Genomic DNA, 22,558 nt, shown 5'->3' with positions numbered 1-22,558 from the left:
TAATATACTTACAGCATTGTTGTGATTCCAAAATATGTAAGCAGGTGGTTCGGGCGAATTCAATATGACGCAAGTCAAATTTATAGTTGAGCCACTCTCAATGTACAGATCCGGTGCTCCAATAATCTCCGTGGAAGGTTCTACAATTGAAGTAGGCAAAAACATTAAAAAATGTCAACTATAACTTAAAACCGTTTTAAGACATTACATAACTGTTAAATATAAAATAAGGAAAGCTAATACTATGTATATTACACACATTACATATGTACATACACACATGCATACATTACAATATGATACTCACCAACAACATTTAAGTGGATGTAATGGCTCATATGCGGTGTGGTAGATACTTGGCACTCATATATGCCAGAATCTCGATGCTGAGGGTATTTTATTTGCAAAATCCAGTCTTCGGTTTGTGGTTGATGTATTGCACGGAATCGCTGATCCGATGTGTATGTATACCGTCCTACAGTTAGCAAATGAATATCTCGATGACGTACCCAGGAGACTTGCAAAAGCATCTGAAATATGAGTAAATAACACTTATAAATATAATAAACTACGAATCTTAAAATAATTTTAAAATATTTTTAATTAAAACGAAGTATTTTACTTAATTTTGCAATTATTTTCCATCGGTGCGTTATTTGTTAGATATTAAGGTTCTTACGAATTGCAAATTAGACTTTTTATGGATAAATTTAGAATGTTTACAGCGAGCATATAAGGCACTACTTATTGTATATTTTTTTAAGAACTTGAATGCTAAGTTATTAGTGAAGCAAAGGAGTCCATCCGTGTATCTGACTGTGCACCCAATAACTTGATTAAAAATTTAAATACCTGAACGAAACTGGGGCACTCATTTCTCAGGGGTTTGTTAATTTTGGTGGTAAAATTAAATTTGCCTGGTTATTAATTTTTGGAATCAAACAAGCTCTTAGACAATAAGAGTTATAGCGTGTAACATCAAACGGATCGGAAATTTAGTCTCAACATACAAATATAATATTTATGTTGGATCTAAATGCGGTGGAAAGTCGTTATCGATACCTACGCATTTACCGCCCAATTTCCAATATAAATATTTCTATCATCGTATTTCTGTTTTTGGGCTAATAACTTTTACCAAATTGGAGTAACTTTAATTAATTTAACTACGAAAAGACATTGTATGAGGCAGCCAGATTGAACAATAAATTCGAGAATTTTGCTTGCAGCCCCAATCTATACTGAGTGATTGGGCAAAAGCCAACAGATTATCTTAAATATGTTAGAGACGATTGTATGCTGAATATAATGTTTTTTGGCAGTGGTATGCGTGCTATGTTTGTACGTTTGCTCGAAAATAGTTAGATTCGCATGTAGACAGCTTCGACCGAATTGTGTATATATTCACTATTGCCAGAGGATTTACGGAGAATCAATGTATAAACTACATTTGTTTTGTGGCTATCAAACTAAATGCGGCCTCAAATAACAGTGATGTACAGTGTTGCTTTTGAAAGTTGCATCAGCAAAATCGGTCAAACAGAGCTCGTGGAAATGATAATCAATTTCCGTTTTGTGGCGAGTGTTGACACACATTTGTGCCCATTTTATCGCGTTTTCCATGATTTTCCGCAAGATTTCGTCTAATAACTGCTCGCATTTCTGTCGACTATTTTCCTTAGGAGTTGCGATTGTTGGAGGTTTGTTGGCATAAGCCTGCGACTTCAAGTAGCCGCAAAGAAAGAACTCTGTGTTGGTTAAAGCGGCCGATCTTCAAGGCTACATTGCCAAAACGGGAGGCTACACTACCAGGAAACGCTTTCTTCACACTATCCATTGTGGCCCACCATCTTGTTGCAACCACATATTCACCCTTGATTCAATTCCGGCAGTGAGAATTCGTTTGTCATGGCCCTTTAGTGTTCGCCAGTTACAGTGACCGTGTTATTCTCCAAAAGAATACGCCTCAATTTGTCCTCCAGCAAATCACACACGGCTAACGGGCAGGAAGTCTTAACTGATGCACTGTTTGCACATTGTACGGAACATCTTTCTTCGTTCTCAGCGACATCAGCAGCCACGGCCTCGATATTTCCGGCCGAACCACCAGTCCCTGCAAGGTCTCGTGTGGTTCAATCTGATCGAGTCGAGCAGCTAAGCACCCAAATGCTTGTCCAGTAGGCGCGACACGAAGGAAATCGACGACGATATTCATTCCGAGTACACGAGTCAAATAATTTTGTTAAAGAAGAAAGGTAGATTGTGTGGAAATTTCCGATGCATCAATCAGCACATTCGGAAAGAAATTTTTCCGACACGAAATATCAAAGAACGGTTCGAATGCATTACAGATCTATGGTTATTACAATCCCCTATTGAAGAAAGTAACCGTCAGTTTCCCGCGTTCAGTGCAAGTATAATTAGGCTGAAAAATACGCCTGCAATTTTCGAAGCCTTTTATCTAGAAAATAAAATGATGTGTTGAACCAGATTTCATGATGAACTATGGCCGCATTTTATTGAATACATTGCAACTCGGTTATCTCAGCTATGGCAGTACGGCTTTAAGCTCTTATTCATTAGACGAAATGACGTTTGAATGCAAATTTCCCAAGTTCTTTCATTATCAATCACAAAAGTGCCATAATTGAACTCACATCAAGCCGTATAACTGTATAGGAGTTAGATTCTACTGTGATAAAATATACGACTTGTGTTGTTGCTTTGCGTGTAAATCGGCGTTTAAACAGGTATTCATTTTTAGTTAATGAGAAAAATTATCACAGCTATCAACACGAAGCTCTTGCTGTAGCCGATTCAGTCGAAATATTTCAAAATTACATATACGGTAAATGCATAAAGATGATTCTGACAGAAGTACACAAAAAAAACACAGGTGATACTGCGAGTTGTAAGGATTAGGATCGCGGATAAACATCGCGCAAGGCAATAAAAATACATTATCGTACAGAAGTTTAGGCTTGGAACAAGAAGCAAGAGGTATTTTCGCGAGTCAGCAAAGTTCACGCAAGCAGCTATGGTTGTATGTTTGCATGCAAGAAGAAAGCCTTAAAGAAATCGTCGATGAAATGCGTCAAAATTATTAAGCAGTAAACAAAGATTTTGTTTTAAATGAATATTGATTAAAATAAGAGGGAGCTGCAAAGGCCAATGGGTCGTTTCGAAAGTACTCCGGTTGCTGTTTTTCAACAACGAGCCTGACACAACTTGACTTTACCATAAGCCCAGCACAACGAAGGAATACGGAAGCGAAATTTTATCATCAACAATTTTCTGATAATTATCGCTAAAAAATATGAAATCTGCTAGCACATTTCTTATCTAAACCTCTTCTGTAATTATATGGTCATATCCAACTGGTCCTTTGTCCAGTCAGCAAGTCTAGTTAGAGAATCTTTAGTCGAATTTTATGGATTTACATCGAATTTTAGTTTTTTGCTTTCCTCTAAAGCACAAAGCTTGTTTCCATAGTACTCACTTAGTTGCCCGCCCTTTCATTAAAACTGCTTATTTGTGCTGCGTATAGCTCGTTTTACATTCTTCTTCTATTTTCCCATTTTACAGTTGATGTTGCGCATTCCATGGAAATTTTATTTGGAACTGCGTAGTAAATTTCCAACTTTGCAAACTGAATCTCAGCGTCCATAAAGCCCGCATTCTATGAGCCATTACCAGCCCCCCTACTACCTTCCATCTGCAACGATGACATTGACAAATGCGCTCTCTACATACACCGTACCGCATTCCTGAGCTACAATTGTCGGGCCTTGGAGCCCTCATTCTGGGGCTAATTTTATGCACAAAGGACAAATCGCACATTTTGCCTTGCCTAGTTAATGAAAAACCAGCGATTTACCTGGTATTCACAATAACAATAATACAAGAAATTCGGGCAACGGCAGTCCAATATTTTAGGTATATTTTTACGGTAAGAGGTCTACAATGTAGGAGATTTACCAACAAGAATAGGTGTTGATATTCAACACTTGTCTTTCACCATCTGTGCTGAGCCGACTTGCACAATTTTGGAATATTTTCACAAATCGATTGTATTCGTGTTGTGTCATGTCGCCATCAAAGCGACGACCCCACTCACTCCCACCAAGTGATACTCATCACAAAAAATCGACGCACAATCACTTTTCAAATTTGTCATCCGTGCGTGCAACAGCTTGTCATTAAAGAGCGAACAGGGGTGGAAAGCAATAGGGGTCCACCAACATAACAGACGAGCAGAAGGAAACAATTGCAAACTGAAAACTTTTCCAAACGAATAATTATCACCTGTCGCCGGTGTTCGTGTAGTCATACCTGACGCTACTCTTTGTACGTTCTTGCATGAGCAAGAAAGAATAATACGTGTGGAGGATATTTGTCTTCCATAAGATTTCTAAGGATCTGCCGAGGCCCCCAAAAAAGTCATAATGTAGTATTAGCACTGAATCGCTAAACTGCTCAGTGCCGCAAAAATGGCAGTGGAATGCTTGTGGCGGCGGCATTGCGAAATGAATTGATTTCATTTTACGTCAACCTGACGAGCGACGTGTAAAGGAAGTTACGCCACACTGCTACGTAGAGTGAAATACCAAAAAGTTATCAATAATAAAACGCGTGCTTATATAATCGTAAAATCCATGAGTCTAGACTCTAGAGGATAAATTTATTCGAATTTTGATGTTTGCGAGTGCTCTTAACTTATATAATCGTATATATGTATAATATATGTACATACAAATAGCGCTTGCAAGTGGACCAAGCTTCTCCGCCAATATGTGGTGTGCGTTTTGATGCTGTTCTACAAATGGTCAGACCTACTTATATGTGGTTTTATGACTTCCCAGAGTTGAAGAAAATTTTCGTTCGTGTCTAATGCCCACAATGGGATTCGAACACGAACACGCCCGAATGGCTGTCACGCAGAAACCACGTGGCTACGGCGGCCGTCTTATTCCACAAAATCAAGCGTATCGATTTCTGCTAAAAATTTCTCAATTCAAATATTCTCATAGAAGCGATTTGGTAGACACTCAAGAAGAATACCTTAAGCGTATGTGGGGTACTTTACGTAATAGAATTTCTAGAGTAGCTTGCTATTAATGAGAATTTGTATTGATGAAATTCACAGAAACAAGCAAATGCCATGATTGCCCATCTTTGAATGATAGGGAAATATACGTTAATCTACGCTGTTAAAATAACAATGCCGTCTTTTATCACAAATGAGTTAATAAAATAACATTGGCAAACAAATTGAAGTATTAAAAAGGGTGATCAATTTAGAGGTATCGGATTTTAAATTGAAATAAAACAACGAAAGTTCAAATTGATTGGGCAATCTTTATTATTTTTGTGTATTATCTCGTATCGTATCTCGGTATCTCGTGAATAACTATAGTAATGCCTCAATCCAAGATGATTCATTCACAAAGCTGGAACCACATGTTGCAGAGATCACGGGCTTCAATTTTCGGCATCAAAAAGTCGTTTAGTAAGTCAATTTTCGTTATACAATACAATTGTACGATTTGTAAACGTTGTTGGCGCGTAAGTCTTTCCATGATGAAATGTCAATGAATACTTACAAAAATTATGTATTTAATTTAACAGTAGTCACGTGTGATCTGTAAAAAATCCCTATTGGAAAAAATACCTCCAGTCTGATCACCCTTTATTATTTATAATTTAAAGCAGACTTTAGATGGCAAAGTAATGAAAACGTTGCTCACAGAAATTACTTACAGATCTTTTGAAACAGGCAAGGCTATTAAACTAAAATATTGCATTAATTAGTTTATAACGCTAAAAATATGTATGTATACAGTTAAAATAATTAATTGAAAACTTCATTTTCTAATAAAAAGTGGTTTTAAAAATAGCTTTTAATAAATGTTTTTAGTATTTCCTCAATTCTTCATGATCAAACAAATATACAAGTGAAGAGCTACAACAACATTTTCGAAATTTGGGATGTCATGAGAAAGAGAACATAGTAATGAATGAATGCCAAATCGATAAAAATAGTTTGTCGCGTGTTCATAACACAATCTCTTTGCGGTAAACTTTAAATTACTTATACTGGAAGTATCAGTACAAGTTTATATAACATCCCAGATAGCGCTTTCTTTTACCTGAATATCGGCTAAGGTTTGCTCTATAAAGCCTAAAATACTGCTTCTTGCCCAATGAGATGAGCATTAGGCCGGGTCGATTTGTGGGGAGGCAAAAAAATCGCCCATTGCTCTGTGAAAATCATATTATAGGGATCAAAATAAGAAACTTTGCCGAAGGAACCATACCTCTAAAACGAATTCTGATGTCCCCCAATTTGGGTCGAACTTTTTAGTTTCTTTTCTCATGTAAAGGCCAAAAATGGTGATATTTTGAAATGATTGTATGGGGAACCCCCCAGGGGAGTTCCCGGGGGTGTGCCACTGGCATGGGTGGATCGGCCGTCCAAAGTTAGTGGGGGTCGGTTGGACTCGATTGGAGCACTCTAAATGGGTCAAAGTGGGATTTTTCGTTCGACCCAAATTTTGGGGGCATCAAAATTCGTTTTAGAGGTATGGTTCCATCGGCAAAGTTTCTTATTTTGATCTCTTGAATACGATTTTCACAGAGCAATGAGCGATTTTCAAATCGACCCGCCCTAATGAGCATACTGTCTTTACAGTTACTCGTTAGTTTAATGCCAGACTCAGTGGTTGTTGGATAGAAGCACGGGCCAGTGTTTTTTGTTCACTTTCAGACAACTGAATGTCGACCGATTTTCTCGCAGCCAAAACTCATTGCAATAAAATTATGTATAATGAAGCGGTGCACCACCGTGTCCGCTTTGTAACCAATTGAGTGTAAATAAAACTTCTTAGCATTCGCTTTTACTGGCATCCTAAATTTAAAGCGAACGGAAGAAGAATCAGCTGCTCTAATCATCTTGTATAGATATATGTAGCTACGCCTTGGGATTGTGTAAGTGTTCACGCAAACAAATTTTACTTTTGTTTATGTAATCCATTAAAAACCAGACACGTCAGCTGAATAATAAATTCAGTAGCTATAAACTTAGGACAGCGAAACATGAACGGACAAAATCAAAGGAAGAAACTGACTGTGCATGAAAGAGTAGTTCCGCGAAGAACACTAGAATCACTATTGCAATGACTCTAATTTGAATTCATATCAATAATTTAAATAGATATCCAGATATCCTTAGGCTATCACGAAAGGTGCACCAAAAATACTTATAGGTGTTTTGTGGACTTCCATCGGTAATGCGAATAACAATATAAGCTTTACAGCAGTAACTAAAGCCATTTAACGGGTTCACTGCGGAAAAGATCTGAAAAAAAAATTGGAAATAGCTCACTATAAATAGTCTTGAGAAGCGGGCATTTCATCACCGAGTACTCATTAAAAAATCCTCTGGGTCGATGCTCAAAGCGCGCTACCTGGCTAAGATAGCTAAGAATGAATTGGCTGGTAGACCACATGATCGCGACGCAGGGGACAAGATCAGATATGAAGCCGTAGTTTCGGAGTACGAAACCATGGCCACCAAGAAAACTTCCGACATCCAATCACATAAAAATCCTCAGAACCAACTAGCGGCTAAGCGTAATCGATCACAAGATGTGAGCGGGCGCGCTGCCAAGAAAATAAACAAAATGTCTCGACTCAGGGAGCTGTGGGCCCTACAACAAGAACGGTGGTTGGGGCTGTGAGGGTTGCTTATAGTGAGGTGGCCAGGGATCACCTCCAAGTTACCCACGTAGACGCAAAATCCCATATTGGTAGGGAGGTGGTAGCGAATCGGGGTGCCATTGAGGGACGGCTATCAGAAATGATCGTCGAATACCTCATGGCAAACCAAGGACAAGCACCGTTTTTCGACTCGGGAGACATCTGCCGTGGCTGTAATTAAGTGCGCCGATGAATTCCCTAGGGGTTTTCTGGAGAAGTGCGTTGCTAAGGTCAGCAATGCCTGGGGGCGGGGGGGATCTCACTTAAGCTCATCCCAGCTTCGGAGATCCCGAAGGTCAATCTGGAGGATCCGAAGATCCTCCACGGCCTCGAGCTTCACAACCCTGAGGTTCCTATGACAACTGGTCTATGATCAAGTTGGAGGAACCTCAGAAAAACAGCTCCATGGCACTGCTGCTAATTTCTGAAGAGTCCTTGAAGGTACTCGAGGAAAAGAAGCACAAACTGTGTTTTGGCATCAGAACGGCCAAACTTAAGATCTTCCCCAAATCTGGTGCTCCGAATGGCGAACTGGACGGAATAGGGGAAGTAGCAAATCAGCTAGGCGAACTTCAGCCATCTGCGCTAGACGTAGTACCCGAAGCCAAGAGCTCCATGGAATCCTCGGAGCTCGGCCATAAAATATACTTAGGTGAGCATCCTTTAACAAAAAAATATTAAGGGTAGCTCAAATTAACCTTCGCTAACCTCTGTATCATCCTCAGAGAGGAAGACATAGATATCTGTCTGATCCAAGAACCCTGGGCGAGAACAGACACTATGATATTTTATATGTCCAGTCAGAAGGTAAGCCTAGGGCTTGTATCCTCGTTAGGAATACTATTAACGCCTTTCTGGCTTCTCATTTCAGCTCACCAGACATAACAGTAGTCCGTGTAGAAGCATCTAGTGACCGCTGATACCATTTGGTGAAGCAGCGAGATAAATGATCGAGGTGAGCCTCTTTTTGATTTCATTATAAGTCGAAATCTCCTTATTTGGAATAAGGGCAACACCCCCACGTTTGTATTTCCAGCATCGAAAACATCAAACGGTTGGGAAAAGGTTCTTGATATCACTCCCTTGACTAATTCGCGTGCCATTAGGGTTGATAATTGGAAGGTTTCTCAGATAAATTCCTTTTCGAATCACAGGTTGATCCCCTTCAAAATCAATTTCGTACGGGAAACAATTTCTCCCCACAGGAACCCTAAAAGAACCGAATGGCCTCTGTTCAATAGGGTTTTCAATAATAAATTGAACAGGCAAACTTTTTCCTACTCATCCACTGATCAACTGGACAAGCAGGTGGAACACTTGCAGCTATCCTATCAAACGGCCTTCAAAGTGGCTTGCCCAGTATCTTTTAGCAAGAAAGAATTTCCTCCCTGGTGGATAAAGACGCTGACCGACTTGAAAAATAAGGTTAGGAGGGTTTTTAACGAATGCTACCAAACTAAAAACTTTAAAAATTACTGTGTAATTTTGAATGAATACAAAAAAGCCATTAAATATGCGAAATGCAACTCCTGGAAGAAGTACTGCGAGTCCATTGAATCCGTGAAGGATTCTGTAGGGCTAAGCAAGATCCTTTCGAGAGACCACTCTTGCATAACTCTTGTAAAAAGGGAGGATGGGGAGTGAGCTGAATCTGTAGAAGAATCTTGAACTATGTGTGGTGAATAATCACTTCCCGGAAAATTCTACTACCCCACGTGACATTGTCGACACGAGCCGACAGGTAGGGATACTCGATGTTTCCCTGGAATCTATCCTGTTAGTTGACAGAATAACGTGGGCAATAAATAGTTTTTCTCTTTTTAAATCCCTGGTTCTGACGATATCTTGCCTGTGATGCTTCAGAAAACAATTACTTCGGTGGTTCCTGTCCTGCAAGAATAAAAGTGTTTGAAAAATTGATTATCATATCTGAGAGCACATCGAATCCAAATTATCTCCAGCGCAACACGCTTACCTGAAAGGGAAATCCACGGAATCAGCCTTACACGAGGTCGTAAGATCTGTAGAAAAATCTCTGGAAGGCAAACAATTCACTTTGGGGGGCTTCATAGATATAGAAGATGCTTTTAATAACATCAGAGCGGAGTCAATTATCCCTGCGTTAGATAGACCAGAGGTGGAAAAAGCAATCTGTCTCTTGAAGTTAATGCGGGCGCAAGAGGGGCTAAAGTCACAAGTTCGTTCACAGAAGAACACCGCAGGGTGGTGTCCCTTCGCCCCTACTTTGGCTAGTTGCTATTGATGAAGTTCTGATAATGATAAATAAGGGTGGGGTTATGGTAGTAGCATACGCCGATGACTTGGTTCTGATGGTATCGGAACCATTTCCCTCAGTCATGGCTGAGATTTTGGAAAGGGCTGCCACTTGCGGCCTCCGAGTCAACTCTGACAAAACGGAGCTGGTACTATTTACCAGAAAATATAAACCTCCACCCTTTCGACTTCCCAAATCAAACAACCACGTTCTCCCGCTCACATCGGAAGTTAGGTATCTTGGAGTGATACTTGAGTCCAAACTCCATTGGAAGCTAGACATTCAAAATCAGGTCAAGAAGGCCAGTACATCCTTCTACTCCTGCAAATCTATGTTCGGTAAAAAATGGGGACTCAAGCCATAGGCCGTGCTGTGGATGTGCAACGCAGTGGTTTTGCCAATTTTAACAAATGCCAAGTTGGGGAGAAGCTCTTCGAAAGGGCTATAATAACACTAAACTGGGGATGGTGCAAAGGACTGCATGCTTTGGCATCACCGGATCATGTAAAACTTGCCCCAGTGCTGCCCTGACTGTCCTTTTTGCACTTACTTCCCATCGACTATTCCGTCATTTCCGTCGCAGCTCAAAGTACAATTAGTTAAAGGAGATTGGCCTCTAGAGGCAATCTCTCAAGGGACATGGTAGCATTTTCGGGCAGTTAACACCGTATTTCTTCGAACTTCGAACAGAACTCTCTATCCGCAAACTAGAGTTTGAGAGTCGTGCTAGGGCAATCTTTCTAAATAGGCAGGATTGGATCGAGGAGAAAATCTGCACCGAAGCTAGCACCCCTATCTTCACTGACGGTTCCAAGGTGGAATCGGGAGTCGGAGCAGGGGTTTTCTCTACATCAACTAATTTATCTATCTCCTTTAAACTGCCGAATACTGCTAGTGTTTTTCAAGCAAAAGTCTTTGCGATCCTGCAGGCATGCAAAAGGCTTTTCTCCGATAGTCAAGCCGTAAATAAGGCTCTAACGACGCCATGGGGCAGAACGAAATTAGTAAACTCCTGTAAGGAGGATATCAAATCTATTGAGTGTGCAGGTAACATTTCTCTGATCTGGGTTCCAGGACATAGGAACATAGACGGAAATGAAATTGCTGATGAGCTTGCCAGGAAGGGGACTGAATTGGCCTCAGAGACCTCCTACCCGGTCATCGGCAAATTATACGATATACGAAGGACTCAGAAAGTCCTTTAGACTCCTCGCCATTCAATTTCAAAACTAGTAGCTGTGTTTACCGTTCATTGGATGATCGGCACACACGCGAAAAAGCTAGGGTTACCATTTAACCCCCATTGAAGAAGCTGTGGGGACCTTTCAGAGAAGGAGACTTTAGAGCATTTTCTCTGTAAATATCCGGGTTTGGCAGTTAGGCGACTAAGCTCATTGAGCGCTCCTTTCTTCGACAGCCTGGGGCAGTGCGCCAACCTAAATCCAATCCATCTCCTCCATTATATCAACAGCTCTGGCTGGCTGTAGATATCTGCCTGTCGGAGGTCTCATAATGGTATCAAAATGGCGCTTTAGTGCTACTTGAGGAGTGCCAGACCGGCACTTCAACCATTTCACCTACCTACATACTCATTACCTGGCATTATCGAAAATATAAATTCTCCACGACAGTAAAACTGGATGTGTAATAAAGGCATAAAGCCCATTGAGCGAAATATTTGCAACAACAGTGCAACAACGAGCATCGCCAGCAATTGGAACCACTCAACTGCCTTTTCCGGTTGCCAGCTAATTAATCATTTGGGTTTTTAAACTGAGAGTCCAAGTTTTATGGCAGCACGTCTGTTGCTTCTGTTACTGCGGACACATTTAGGTTGCCAGTAGCCACAAGGCAGCCCAACAGTCGTGTCGGTCTGAATTCAAAAAAACTGGAAGTTTTTTTCCTCTTTTTTATTTAAACTTTTTTCTTTCTTTTCCTTTGATGGCTTTTTTAAAGGATTTGAATTGAAATTAAATATAGTACTCAAATTAAAACTCACCGTTTTGTTGCCCAGGTTTTTTACCCGACAGTTTAAATATGCCGTTTTTCCAAGCAGCGCTGTCACATTTTTTGAAGCGGCTTTGTCGAAATACGGGCCATTGCGAGCATCCTCCGTCACTTCAATCGTATTGCGATTTACCACGGATGTGCCTGAAGGGAAGGCGCCGCTGCCGCCGTTCTTCTGCATATTGCTGCTAGAGACTGGACTGCTGCTGCTGCTTAATACTGTCTCAATCGCGACAGTGGTGCTCGTTGCTATGGTGACGTAATTAACCGCGGCATCGACCGTCGCTGAGTTACCATTACTTGCGGCCGACGCATTGTTGTTCGGATTTCCGTTGGTAATATCATTGTTGTGCCTGTTGGGATTGGTATTGCCACCGCCGATGGCATTTCCGTTCCCATTTCCGTTGACAGCACTGGTGCCGCTACTGGCGACGCCTCCGCTTCCCGTTGGTATTACATTTGCATTACTACTAAGGTTATTGGGATTCTTCTGTTTTACTGAGTCGCGCTGCGCTGCCAGAACTGAAAGTAAACATACGAGCATCGTTATAATACAAGTATAACTCAGTATATAAACATGTGTGTTCAATAAATATAGTTAAATATGTATGTAATGCAAATATATTGCGTTGAAAAGCTTCAAGCAATACCCTTCATAAATATAGTAAACTAAAAAAAGACGAGGTGGTAGCGTTGAATGGTAATGTATTTTTTTGAAAGCAATAAATTAATTAATTTTCGGCCGTTTTAATTCGTTTTTATTAACTTAATCACATACCTAAAATCCATAACCATAAACCATAAAAATCTACCTATCTCACATAAGCACTAAATCGAGCATTCCAAAATACAACAAACTTTTGTGAGACACGACTGTTTTGGGCTTGAACCGTGCCACATACAAACTCTCTATTAAAAAACTGAACTTTGACAAATAGTACAAACCAAGGGATACTTTAGGACAAGTATGTATGTGTATTTTTATTAATCAACTAGCAAACCCGGTCCCCTTCGCTGGGCACACTAAAATAGAATAGATATGGTTTAGAACAGAAAATATATGATTTTCATATTATTTATTTCTTTATTCTTTATTCAAGCGCTTTGGCATAAACAATATTTTTTGGTTTTCTATTTGTTTTTGAGTAAATATAAAATATAAATTGAAAATCAGGAAAAAAGAAGATTGTTTTTAAATTTCAAATCAACGCATGTGAATAAACAATCGTCTTTTTTCCTGATCATCCATGAATTTTTCGTTTCAATTTATATGTTTTATTAAGCATTGGAGCTTTTTTAACCATTTTCCATTTATATTTTTCAAAAAAAAAAAAACGAAAAAAAATTGTTTTTCCACGAACACATAATTTCATTCGGATTCCACATTAAATTCTCAAATTTCGTAAGAAATTATTCACTGTTCCAAAATCCACTCCAAAAAAATTCAAAAACAATTTTTACATGTTGCACTTACGTTTTTTCCTTATGGCATCCAAATCAGAAAGAAATATTGACACATTGTAACTCACACTGTCAATTTGACAGTTCAGTTCCGCCCCAAGCGTTAAAAAAGTAAACGACATTATGGCTGGTTCAAAAGAACGTTGTACCCGTTGCCAGTGCTCCGAATTACAACCAAACTTTACGAAACCTATTTTCAATACTTACTTAACAATGTGCATAAGTTTGGTTTAATTCGGTGCAAAGACACGGCGGGTCCCCGTTTTGGCATATATTTCGAGACCCTAGTCATCAATAGGTATGAAAATTACCCCATATTAAAGCACTTATCAACAGCTTTCATTTGATACCCATATTGTACATACACAACCAACGGTTACCCGGGTCCACGTTTTGACCTATATCTCGAGACCCCAGTCACGGAGCGGCATGAAAAATACTCTGTACTAAAGCATTCACCAACAGCTTCAATTTGATATCCATATTATACAAACACATTCTAGGGTCCACGTTTTGGTCTCTATCTCGAGACCCTAGTCACGGAGCGGCATGAAAAATACTCTGGACTAAAGCATTCACCAACAGCTTCCATTTGATACCCATATTGTACATACACATCCGAAGATTACCCGGGTCCACGTTTTGACCTATATCTCGAGCCCTATTTCCAAAATAAAATATAATCCATGTTACTCGTGGATGATGTAGCTTTCGAATGGTGAAAGAATTTTTAAAATCGGTCCAGTAGTTTTTGAGCCTATTCATTACAACCAAACAAACAAAGTTTTCCTCTTTATAATATTAGAATAGATTTATTACTCCCTGCTTCGATACACAATTTCACTTTTCAGATTTCCAAGTGGCAATATATTGGATGTATAAATAAGTTTTAAGAGTTTTTTGGAACTTCGAGTTTTGATTAAGAGAAATTCAAGGTGAAATACTTTTGCATCAATTGATGCTAGTAGCATTCCCGAGTGCTGGTTTCAGTAGGCTGGAGTAGCTCCACCGCCAACTCAGTATCTGTAATTGTTACTGACCTCCTTCCTTGTCTCCGTTGCCGAAATTACCACTTTTAAAGCCCCGAACATGCGTTTTCACATGCTTTTATTGATGAAGCGTGGTCAACTCTATGCTTTACGTAGTAATCGATCCATGAGCCCTACTTTTTTTCTTGTTAAAAGACAAAACAGTTGCGTTTCCCGCAAATTGTGTTTTATATATTTCAAATGTTGCTACAAAGAAATTTTCTGTATGATGTTTGTATGTTAGTTCAGCGAAATGATATGACGAAATGAAATATATACTTATAATATAGTCCTCGAAAAAAATAATACCTCTAACAAAAAACCATCATTCAACAAATATCCAAATTCCACACTTTATACAAAATTCAAAAAAATTTGAAGAAATTTTCATAGACGACCCAAACAGAGCCTTTGCCAACCTTGATATCTGCGATAGGAAGTGGTTCGAAACACTTCCTACAAAATATTAAAACATTTAACAATTGCTTCCAAATGACTTCATTTGGCGCTACGCTGATAGTGCGGTTTAAGGTAATTATTTGAATACGAAACTGTTATCCTTAATCTTGCGTTGCTAACTCTTCATTACACGGCTATTTACATCGATTTCTCTTTCCAAAAAGGAAGAGAATTTTATTGCTACATATGAAAAACGAATACAATATTTTATATGCACTGCGTTCAATAATTATAGCACTTCCACAAGTGTTTATATTCTCATGATGAAATAAAAAATATTATGCTCAGACACCTACCCAAAGAGGCCGTGATTTATTTTACTTTTTTGATAAACTCTTGCATCAAATTGCAATATTTCCCTAATGCGTGGAAAACTGCTAAAATAATTCCAATTCGCAAGCCGGGCAAGCCAGCAAACGCAGCTGATAGCTACCGCCCTATTAGTCTTCTAAGCAGCTTAAGCAAGGTTTTTGAAAAAATTATCAAAAATAAAATATCCGTGTTCCTAGACACCCATAAGATTATACCAAACGAGCAATTTGGATTTAGACAACATCATAGTACGACTCATCAGATTAAACGAATCTATAATCACGTCAAATCTAACTTCGATCACAAGAAATCAACCGGTTTAATGCTTCTTGACGTTGAGAAAGCTTTTGATTCGATATGGCATGATGGTCTTATTTACAAATTAATAAATTTAAAATTTCCGTTACCACTAGTAAAAATCATAAATTGCTTTTTAAAAAATCGTTACTTTTGCGTGTCTCTGAATGACGAATACTCTGACATGATCGAATTACCCGCTGGAGTTCCCCAGGGATCGGTACTTGGTCCTTTACTGTACATTATTTATTGCTCTGATTTTCCCAAATTAGCCAACTGTTCATATGCCATGTACGCAGACGACATTGGCATATTTTATTCGCATACGTTTGGTAACCAAATCGTAACCAAACTTCAAGATGCACTACAAAACATGGCAGACTACTTGTGTACTTGGCAAATAAAATTAAACATTGGTAAGACGCAAGCTATCTTTTTCACTAGAAAAAGAAGTCATTGTTTTATACCAAGTACAGGTTTGAAATTAGGTAGTTATGATATCCCGTGGGCCAATACCGTACGATATCTGGGGGTGGTTTTTGATAAAAAAGTATCTTTTTGCGATCATGTAAAGTACATACAGGAGAAAGTAAATTTGGCGATTAAAATGTTATATCCCCTAATAAATAGACGCTCAGGCTTAAGTGATGAAAATAAGCTAATAATTTATAAGTCTATATTTCAGCCAATAATATTATATGCCTGTCCAGCCTGGAGTAATATCGCAAAGTCACATGTTAAGAAACTGCAAATCTGCCAAAATAAGGTACTCAAAATGATGCTACGACTCCCATGGCATTTCTCCACCAGAAAGCTTCATGATGAATCAAAAACTAAGATTTTGTCAGATCAAATACAAAATTTGACTAAAAGATTCAAAATTCGTTCCAGTTTTTCGGACAATCTACTAATAACTGAACTTTCTTAATGTTCAATTACGCCCTGGTACTTAAATGTGTACAGATTAACCCTAGCTTGTAAGATGTATAGCGGAGGTTTTTCATAGTAGTTTTTTCCTTCGAAAAAAAAGAAAAAATCGTTTAAAAAACCAAACCTGTGATAAATATACAAATATAATGATCTAGAATTAAGATTTATATCATATTCTGTAAATTGTGCGATAACATAAATATTGTAACGTTTTCTACTTAATAAACTCTTATCTTATCTTATCTTATATTCTCAGGGTATCTTCCCTTTTCTAATTTAAAGTAATAAGTATTTCTAATTTCAGTTGCAGCATATGTTTTAACTTCATAAAAACCGGACTATAAATGCGGATTTTCCGAATGACGAAACTCCAGCGCCATCTGCTGGACTAGTTTTTCGTAAAAGTATTTATAATCGCACCTGCATCACGCGTCTTAAATTTTTCAAAATCGGAAGTTAAATACAAATTTTGTAATATTTCGACTCCGGCACCCGTTAGCGGATCCAGTTTTCGTAACTTCCTAAAAATCGGACTATAAATTCGGATTTTACAAATAACAAGATTCCGGCGCCACCTAGCGGATTAAAATATAGTCTGTTCCTATGCTGAATCCATGGGATTAGGTCTAATTGTGGGTGTGCCGCAAATTTACAGAACACACTCTGGGGTAGCACGAAATGTAACTTCAGGGGGATAAACTCATGGACTTCATTCTGTCATCTTGCTTGGTTATACAGAATGTTGGCACCAGCCCGACTTTTGTGTCCAACAGAAGGCAGGAAGTGATTGATATGACATTATCTAACATAAAATATCAGATCATATGACTGGTTGGAAAGTACTCGATAAAGATTTCCTGTCGGACCATCATTATATAGAGTTCAGGCTTGCGGCCGAGACAACCTCGACCCCAGCCGGCCGGAATCCTCGAAAAACGGATTGGACACGATATGAGGATCTCACTAAAGAGAAAATCCCTGATGTTCCCAAACCCCGAACAATAACTGCGATTGAAGAAGCCACAAACTCATTGGGGCGAACTTTAATCGAGTGTTATTATAAGGTGTGCCCGGAAGGTAGGAGAAAAGAGGGTAAGAAAGTCGATTGGTCGAACGCTGAACTCTCGAATCTCCGGGAAACTTCCAGGACTCTTCTTAATAGAGCTCTTAAAACTCAGTTGGAAGGAGATTGGACTGCCTACCGTAAGCTGAGCAAGGAATAAAAAACGAAAATTAGATCATCTAAATTGGACTCTAATAGAACCTTCTGCAGTGAACTGGAGGAACCCAAGAGTTCAGCGAGGCTATGCAAAGCCCTCCAAAGAGACTGGACGGCTAGGCTGGACTCAATGCTTAAACCGGATGGAACTTATACGGACTCAAAATCAGAAGCGTACGATGTTCTCTTTTCAGCACATTTCCCTGGCTCCAAGAATGTTGTTCGTCAAAGCTCTATCGATCAATATGATCATGTCAATATAATTACCAGCAGACGTGATTGGTTTGTTGCATCCAGGATCTCTTAAGATTCATCAATGAATCCAAGAGATTTGTGGATGAGTGACCTCAAACTAATTTATCCGTCTTACCACCGTCTTATCTTTCCTATCTCTATTCTTTCTACTGAAATTTATCCGGGTGCAGTACAATGGTCTTCTGACTTAGTGCTTGGACTTGTCCAACCCCCCACAAATCTAATCTAATCTAATCCCTTCCAAATGTTGGCTGCAATCGCGCCGTAATTCGGCCATCTGTAAACACCAATTTTAAATGACTTGCTGGAGGACTCTTTGAAGAAATAAGGGCCGATGATTCCTCCAGATTTGTTTTCAATGGATGTAATGGACAAATATGAAAAAATACGGACGAACGATCGGTTGAATTGGCAGAACATTAGCGGTTGTAAAAACGCTGATTTAGATGAGGTCAAAGCAGTACGCCCAGGCATTGGTCGTAAATTGGGATTGTAAATTTTTAGCAGCATTTGAGTCCACTTAAGGTAGCGTTAAGGAAGTAATTAATTATCTTATCAGCAATAGAAATACGTCGCGCTTTTAGCAATCATCGTAAGCATATAGACGAAGACCTTCGCGGTATGCATTGCATGAAGAACATAAACGTTTAGTATTGAAATTAGCATAAGTTGTAATATTACTTACAGAACCATCAAAAGTAAATTACAAAATTACATTGTAAATTGCTACCTTGGCACTTACGGTAGATTTTCTGTTGATCGTTGAAATAGATTAGCAGAAATATATTGGTAGTTCAGGCTATTATCGTCAGAAACTAAAAACACAGTACAGCCAGCCGAATCCGAATCCAGTGGGTATTTTAACAGAAGTGATGCTTCAAATTTTCTACGAAATCGCAACAAAGCGCGCAAATGGGAGTCACGCACCGACCCATTCGGCTACGGCGACCGCTAATTATTTTAATTAATTTAACAAAATAGTTTTAAATAACCTCACATTCATTTAAATGTGAGTGGTTGTATCCCCTTTTTCCGACTGCCTCATAATACCAAATTTGTGTGCAAATTTTTCAACAGTTCTTAATAAATAGCATACATTTGTATAAATAAAAAACAAGGAAAAGTAAACTACTTTGCATAAAACAAGAAAAACTAAATATACGCTGAAAATGTTTGCTCAAACGCATTTTACTGAGATGGAAATTTTTAGCCAATTTAGGCCGAATCTTACGCAATTTAGTGCCTCAAATTTTCGGCTGTAAATTTATTAATTAATCCTCCACCACTGTAATCGATCTTGTTATATACATATACATACATATGTATATGCATATACATTTTCACTAGAATAGCTTATTACCATTGTAAGTACCACGCCCTCTATAGTGTAAACAAAGAAGATATATACACGACATTATTCATTTTTATTATAGTAAAAAGATTTATTTATGTAGCCTTTTTATACAACGTCTGATATATTATTATTTGGAAGCAGAACAAAGCGCTTGGAGTTGTAGGTAGAGTTGGGTTTCGGGAATTTACCGACGGGAATTCTCGAGAAATTCTCGATATTTTTCCATCCCGAATCTCGAGAATTGAAATTTTAGGCATTTCGGGAAATCCCGAATCTCGAGAATGTTTCAAGATTTCTCGAGAAATCCATTTTTTTTTTTAATTTTTGTTGTCAAATATTAAGAGAAAAAACAATTCTTTCAAAAGTAAAAGAATACACATACATATGATTAATACCTGGAAACACCAAAATGTAACGGCCATTATGTTACAAAGAATCGCACACTACATACTGCTTCGCAGAATCACATACAATTCACACCATAGTTTCAATTTTGTTTTAGGATGACTACAGAGTAAATGCTAGATGCGTTGCTATGCTATGTCGAAGGAAAGCACTGTAACATCAAGCTAATGAAGTTTAGTTTCATGTGTTTCTTATATGTAGCAGCAGTTAAGCAATTAGAAATGCTTTGAAAATAGTCAAGCAATTTCAATTTGTTCGCAGTCTGCACAGACGACGTTTGTAAATTTATTTTTTGTAGTGCGCGGGTGCATTTCATTTTGTGTATAAATAAATTATACACCGTATAATAAAATATTTTGTGGTCCAAATATTACTTATTTTTAAGTTTTGAATCGACGTATCGTTGACTGTGAGTACCGGTTATTTACTTCCTTTAAAAAACAAAATTTAAAACAAATTTTGAATTTTTAGCATTAAAAATCATGAGTTCAGAATACGAATACGACCAAGTGTGGCAGCTTTTCAAGCGATTTGACGACGAAGCAACATGTTTGAAATGCAATAAAATCATTAAATGCAAGTCATCGTCAACATCTGGACTTCACCGTCACATGGAGAGGATACACAACATGATGCGAAGGGAACATGAGGCTCCAAAAGAACAGCCACCAGCCAAGAAGACCCGAACTCTTCACAACTTTTTCAATACTTCTTCCTCGCCTGAATCGCTTGAACAAATTGTTGCAAAATTGGCTGCAAAAGATGGAATTCCAATAAACGCGATAACAAAAAGTGAGTTCATTCGTAATAGTATCAGCCGCTTAGGATTTCATCTTCCAAAGTGTCACTAAGCTGTTCTGGGTTTGGTTATGAAGTACTGCACGAAAATGAAAAGCGATTTGAAGATCAAAATTGAAAATTTTAAATCTGCACAGCGTAAGTTCAGCTTGAGCATCGACGAGTGGACAAGCGTGCGAAACCGACGTTACATGAACATCCATATATATTACGACGATGGACAATCTGACAACCTTGGCCTGGTTCGCATTCAGGAATCATGTCCCGCTGAAAAAGTATATGAGCTCGTAAATGCAAAGCTTTCAGACTTCAATATAAAACTACAGTTCGACATCGTGGCTATTACAAGTGATGGTGCCAGTGTCATGATCAAATTTGGGAGACTATCACCAGCGCATCAACAGGTTTGCTACAATCACGGCATACATTTGGCGGTCATGGAGGTAATGTACCAGAAACGAAAAGTCGCAAACAGGATATACGATAGTGACGTAAGCGATGTCATTTTCCGACATTAATGCGGAAAACGCTTCCGATGACGAGGACGACAATATCGTATTTGTTGCTGACAAGACGGTCACTATAAAGTCCGCATTTGAAATCGTAAAAAAGGTTCGCAAGATAGTTTTGAAATTCAAGAACTCGCCTGTACGGAATGCCATCTTGCAGAATTATGTTAAAGAGGTCGAGAAGAAAGAGCTTTTCTTGCTGTTGGATTGCAAAACACGTTGGAATAGCCTGGAAACTATGCTGGCCAGATACATTTGCATCAGCAAGCATGTTCGTAAACCGCTCGACACTCTTAATTTAAATTTTATGGCCACTACTGACGCAGAAGAAAAGTATTGCGAGGATATCATAAATGCTCTTAAACCTATACGTGTTGCTGTAGAAGCACTTAGTCGCCAAAATGTGAACTTACTTGCTGCGGATTCTATTCTCAAATTTTTGTTCACAAAATTGGAGAATCAGCACACCGAATTGGGCAATGAATTCTTATCCAGCCTAAAAAACGAAAACTACTTGGTTCGTCTATTTTCTACGAGCATTCAAGAAGGCCAAGCAGTGTCTAGTTCTGACGATGATGACGTATTTGCAACCAACAACGTCGATGAAGAAGATATGGCGAAACAGCTTGAAAAATACGTTCAGCAATGCTCAAAACCGAAAGCAGACATTGCTCAACATGCGGCGAACCAGATGTTTTCGTCGCTTAGAAACGAGCTAAAACTATATGAAAAAACTGGAGAGAAAACACAAAATGTTGAAAGACTGATCGGGCCTTTTAACACTGTTAAGCCAACATCGACTCAAAATGAGAGGAATTTTTCTACAGCGGGTAATTTTGTGTCCAAAAAGCATACGCGATTGTCAGACGAAGTCATTGACAGTCTGTGTTTTTTAAAACACCATTTTGGGAAATAATGTTTACAATCACTTTTTCCCCCTATTTTAATAAGTATAATCTTGAATTATTTTTGTTTTGAATTTTTTTGTAATTATTTTTGCTTCACTTTTTTGTTTGCAATAATTAAAATAGTAATATTTTCAAATATTTTTTTATGTAATTTATACTTTAATAAAAATAAATAAAAATAATATTTTATGAAATTCATTGCTCTTACACTGGTTTTAGATTTTTTTTTTAATTTTTTGGAATTTTTCCCGAATTTTCGAGAATTCTCGAGAAATCTCAAAAATTATTTTCGGGAAATCCCGCATCTCGAGAATTGAAATTTTCGTTATTTCGGGAAATCCCGATTCTCGAGATTGGGATTTTCTCGGGAAATACCCAACTCTAGTTGTAGGTTGTGCAAAAAGTAACTGACAGTAAGCAGTTATATGTGCAAAGCGAGATGGGAAGTGCTTTGAATAAGCGGAATTTGGAATGGAAAAACTCGATCAGCTTTGCTACTTCCGGTCAAATGTATAGTTTTATGGTGCTACGGTCGAGAAAAGTTACTTTAGCAAAATTTGCAACAGAATAATAGGCATGCCGT

General features: G+C 38.4%; 1 protein-coding gene across 5 annotated transcripts in view; it reads right to left on the bottom strand.

The window, feature by feature from the left end:
* Positions 1-22,558, bottom strand: part of LOC129251465 (uncharacterized) — a 43,869-nt gene that overhangs the window by 4,249 nt on the left and 17,062 nt on the right. For all 5 annotated transcript variants that reach the window (XM_054890815.1, XM_054890810.1, XM_054890819.1 and 2 more), the window contains exons 4-6: positions 12,033-12,562; positions 308-530; positions 13-140 (exon numbers count right to left, since the gene is read on the bottom strand). In XM_054890815.1, coding sequence (XP_054746790.1) covers positions 13-140; positions 308-530; positions 12,033-12,562 — 881 coding nt within the window. The remainder of the gene's footprint in view (positions 1-12; positions 141-307; positions 531-12,032; positions 12,563-22,558) is intronic.

The sequence above is a fragment of the Anastrepha obliqua genome, chromosome 1, assembly GCF_027943255.1.
Source record: "Anastrepha obliqua isolate idAnaObli1 chromosome 1, idAnaObli1_1.0, whole genome shotgun sequence".
Lineage (NCBI taxonomy): Eukaryota > Metazoa > Arthropoda > Insecta > Diptera > Tephritidae > Anastrepha > Anastrepha obliqua.
The sequence above is the reverse complement of the archived record's forward strand: the minus strand, read 5'-3'. Positions and strand labels throughout refer to the sequence as shown.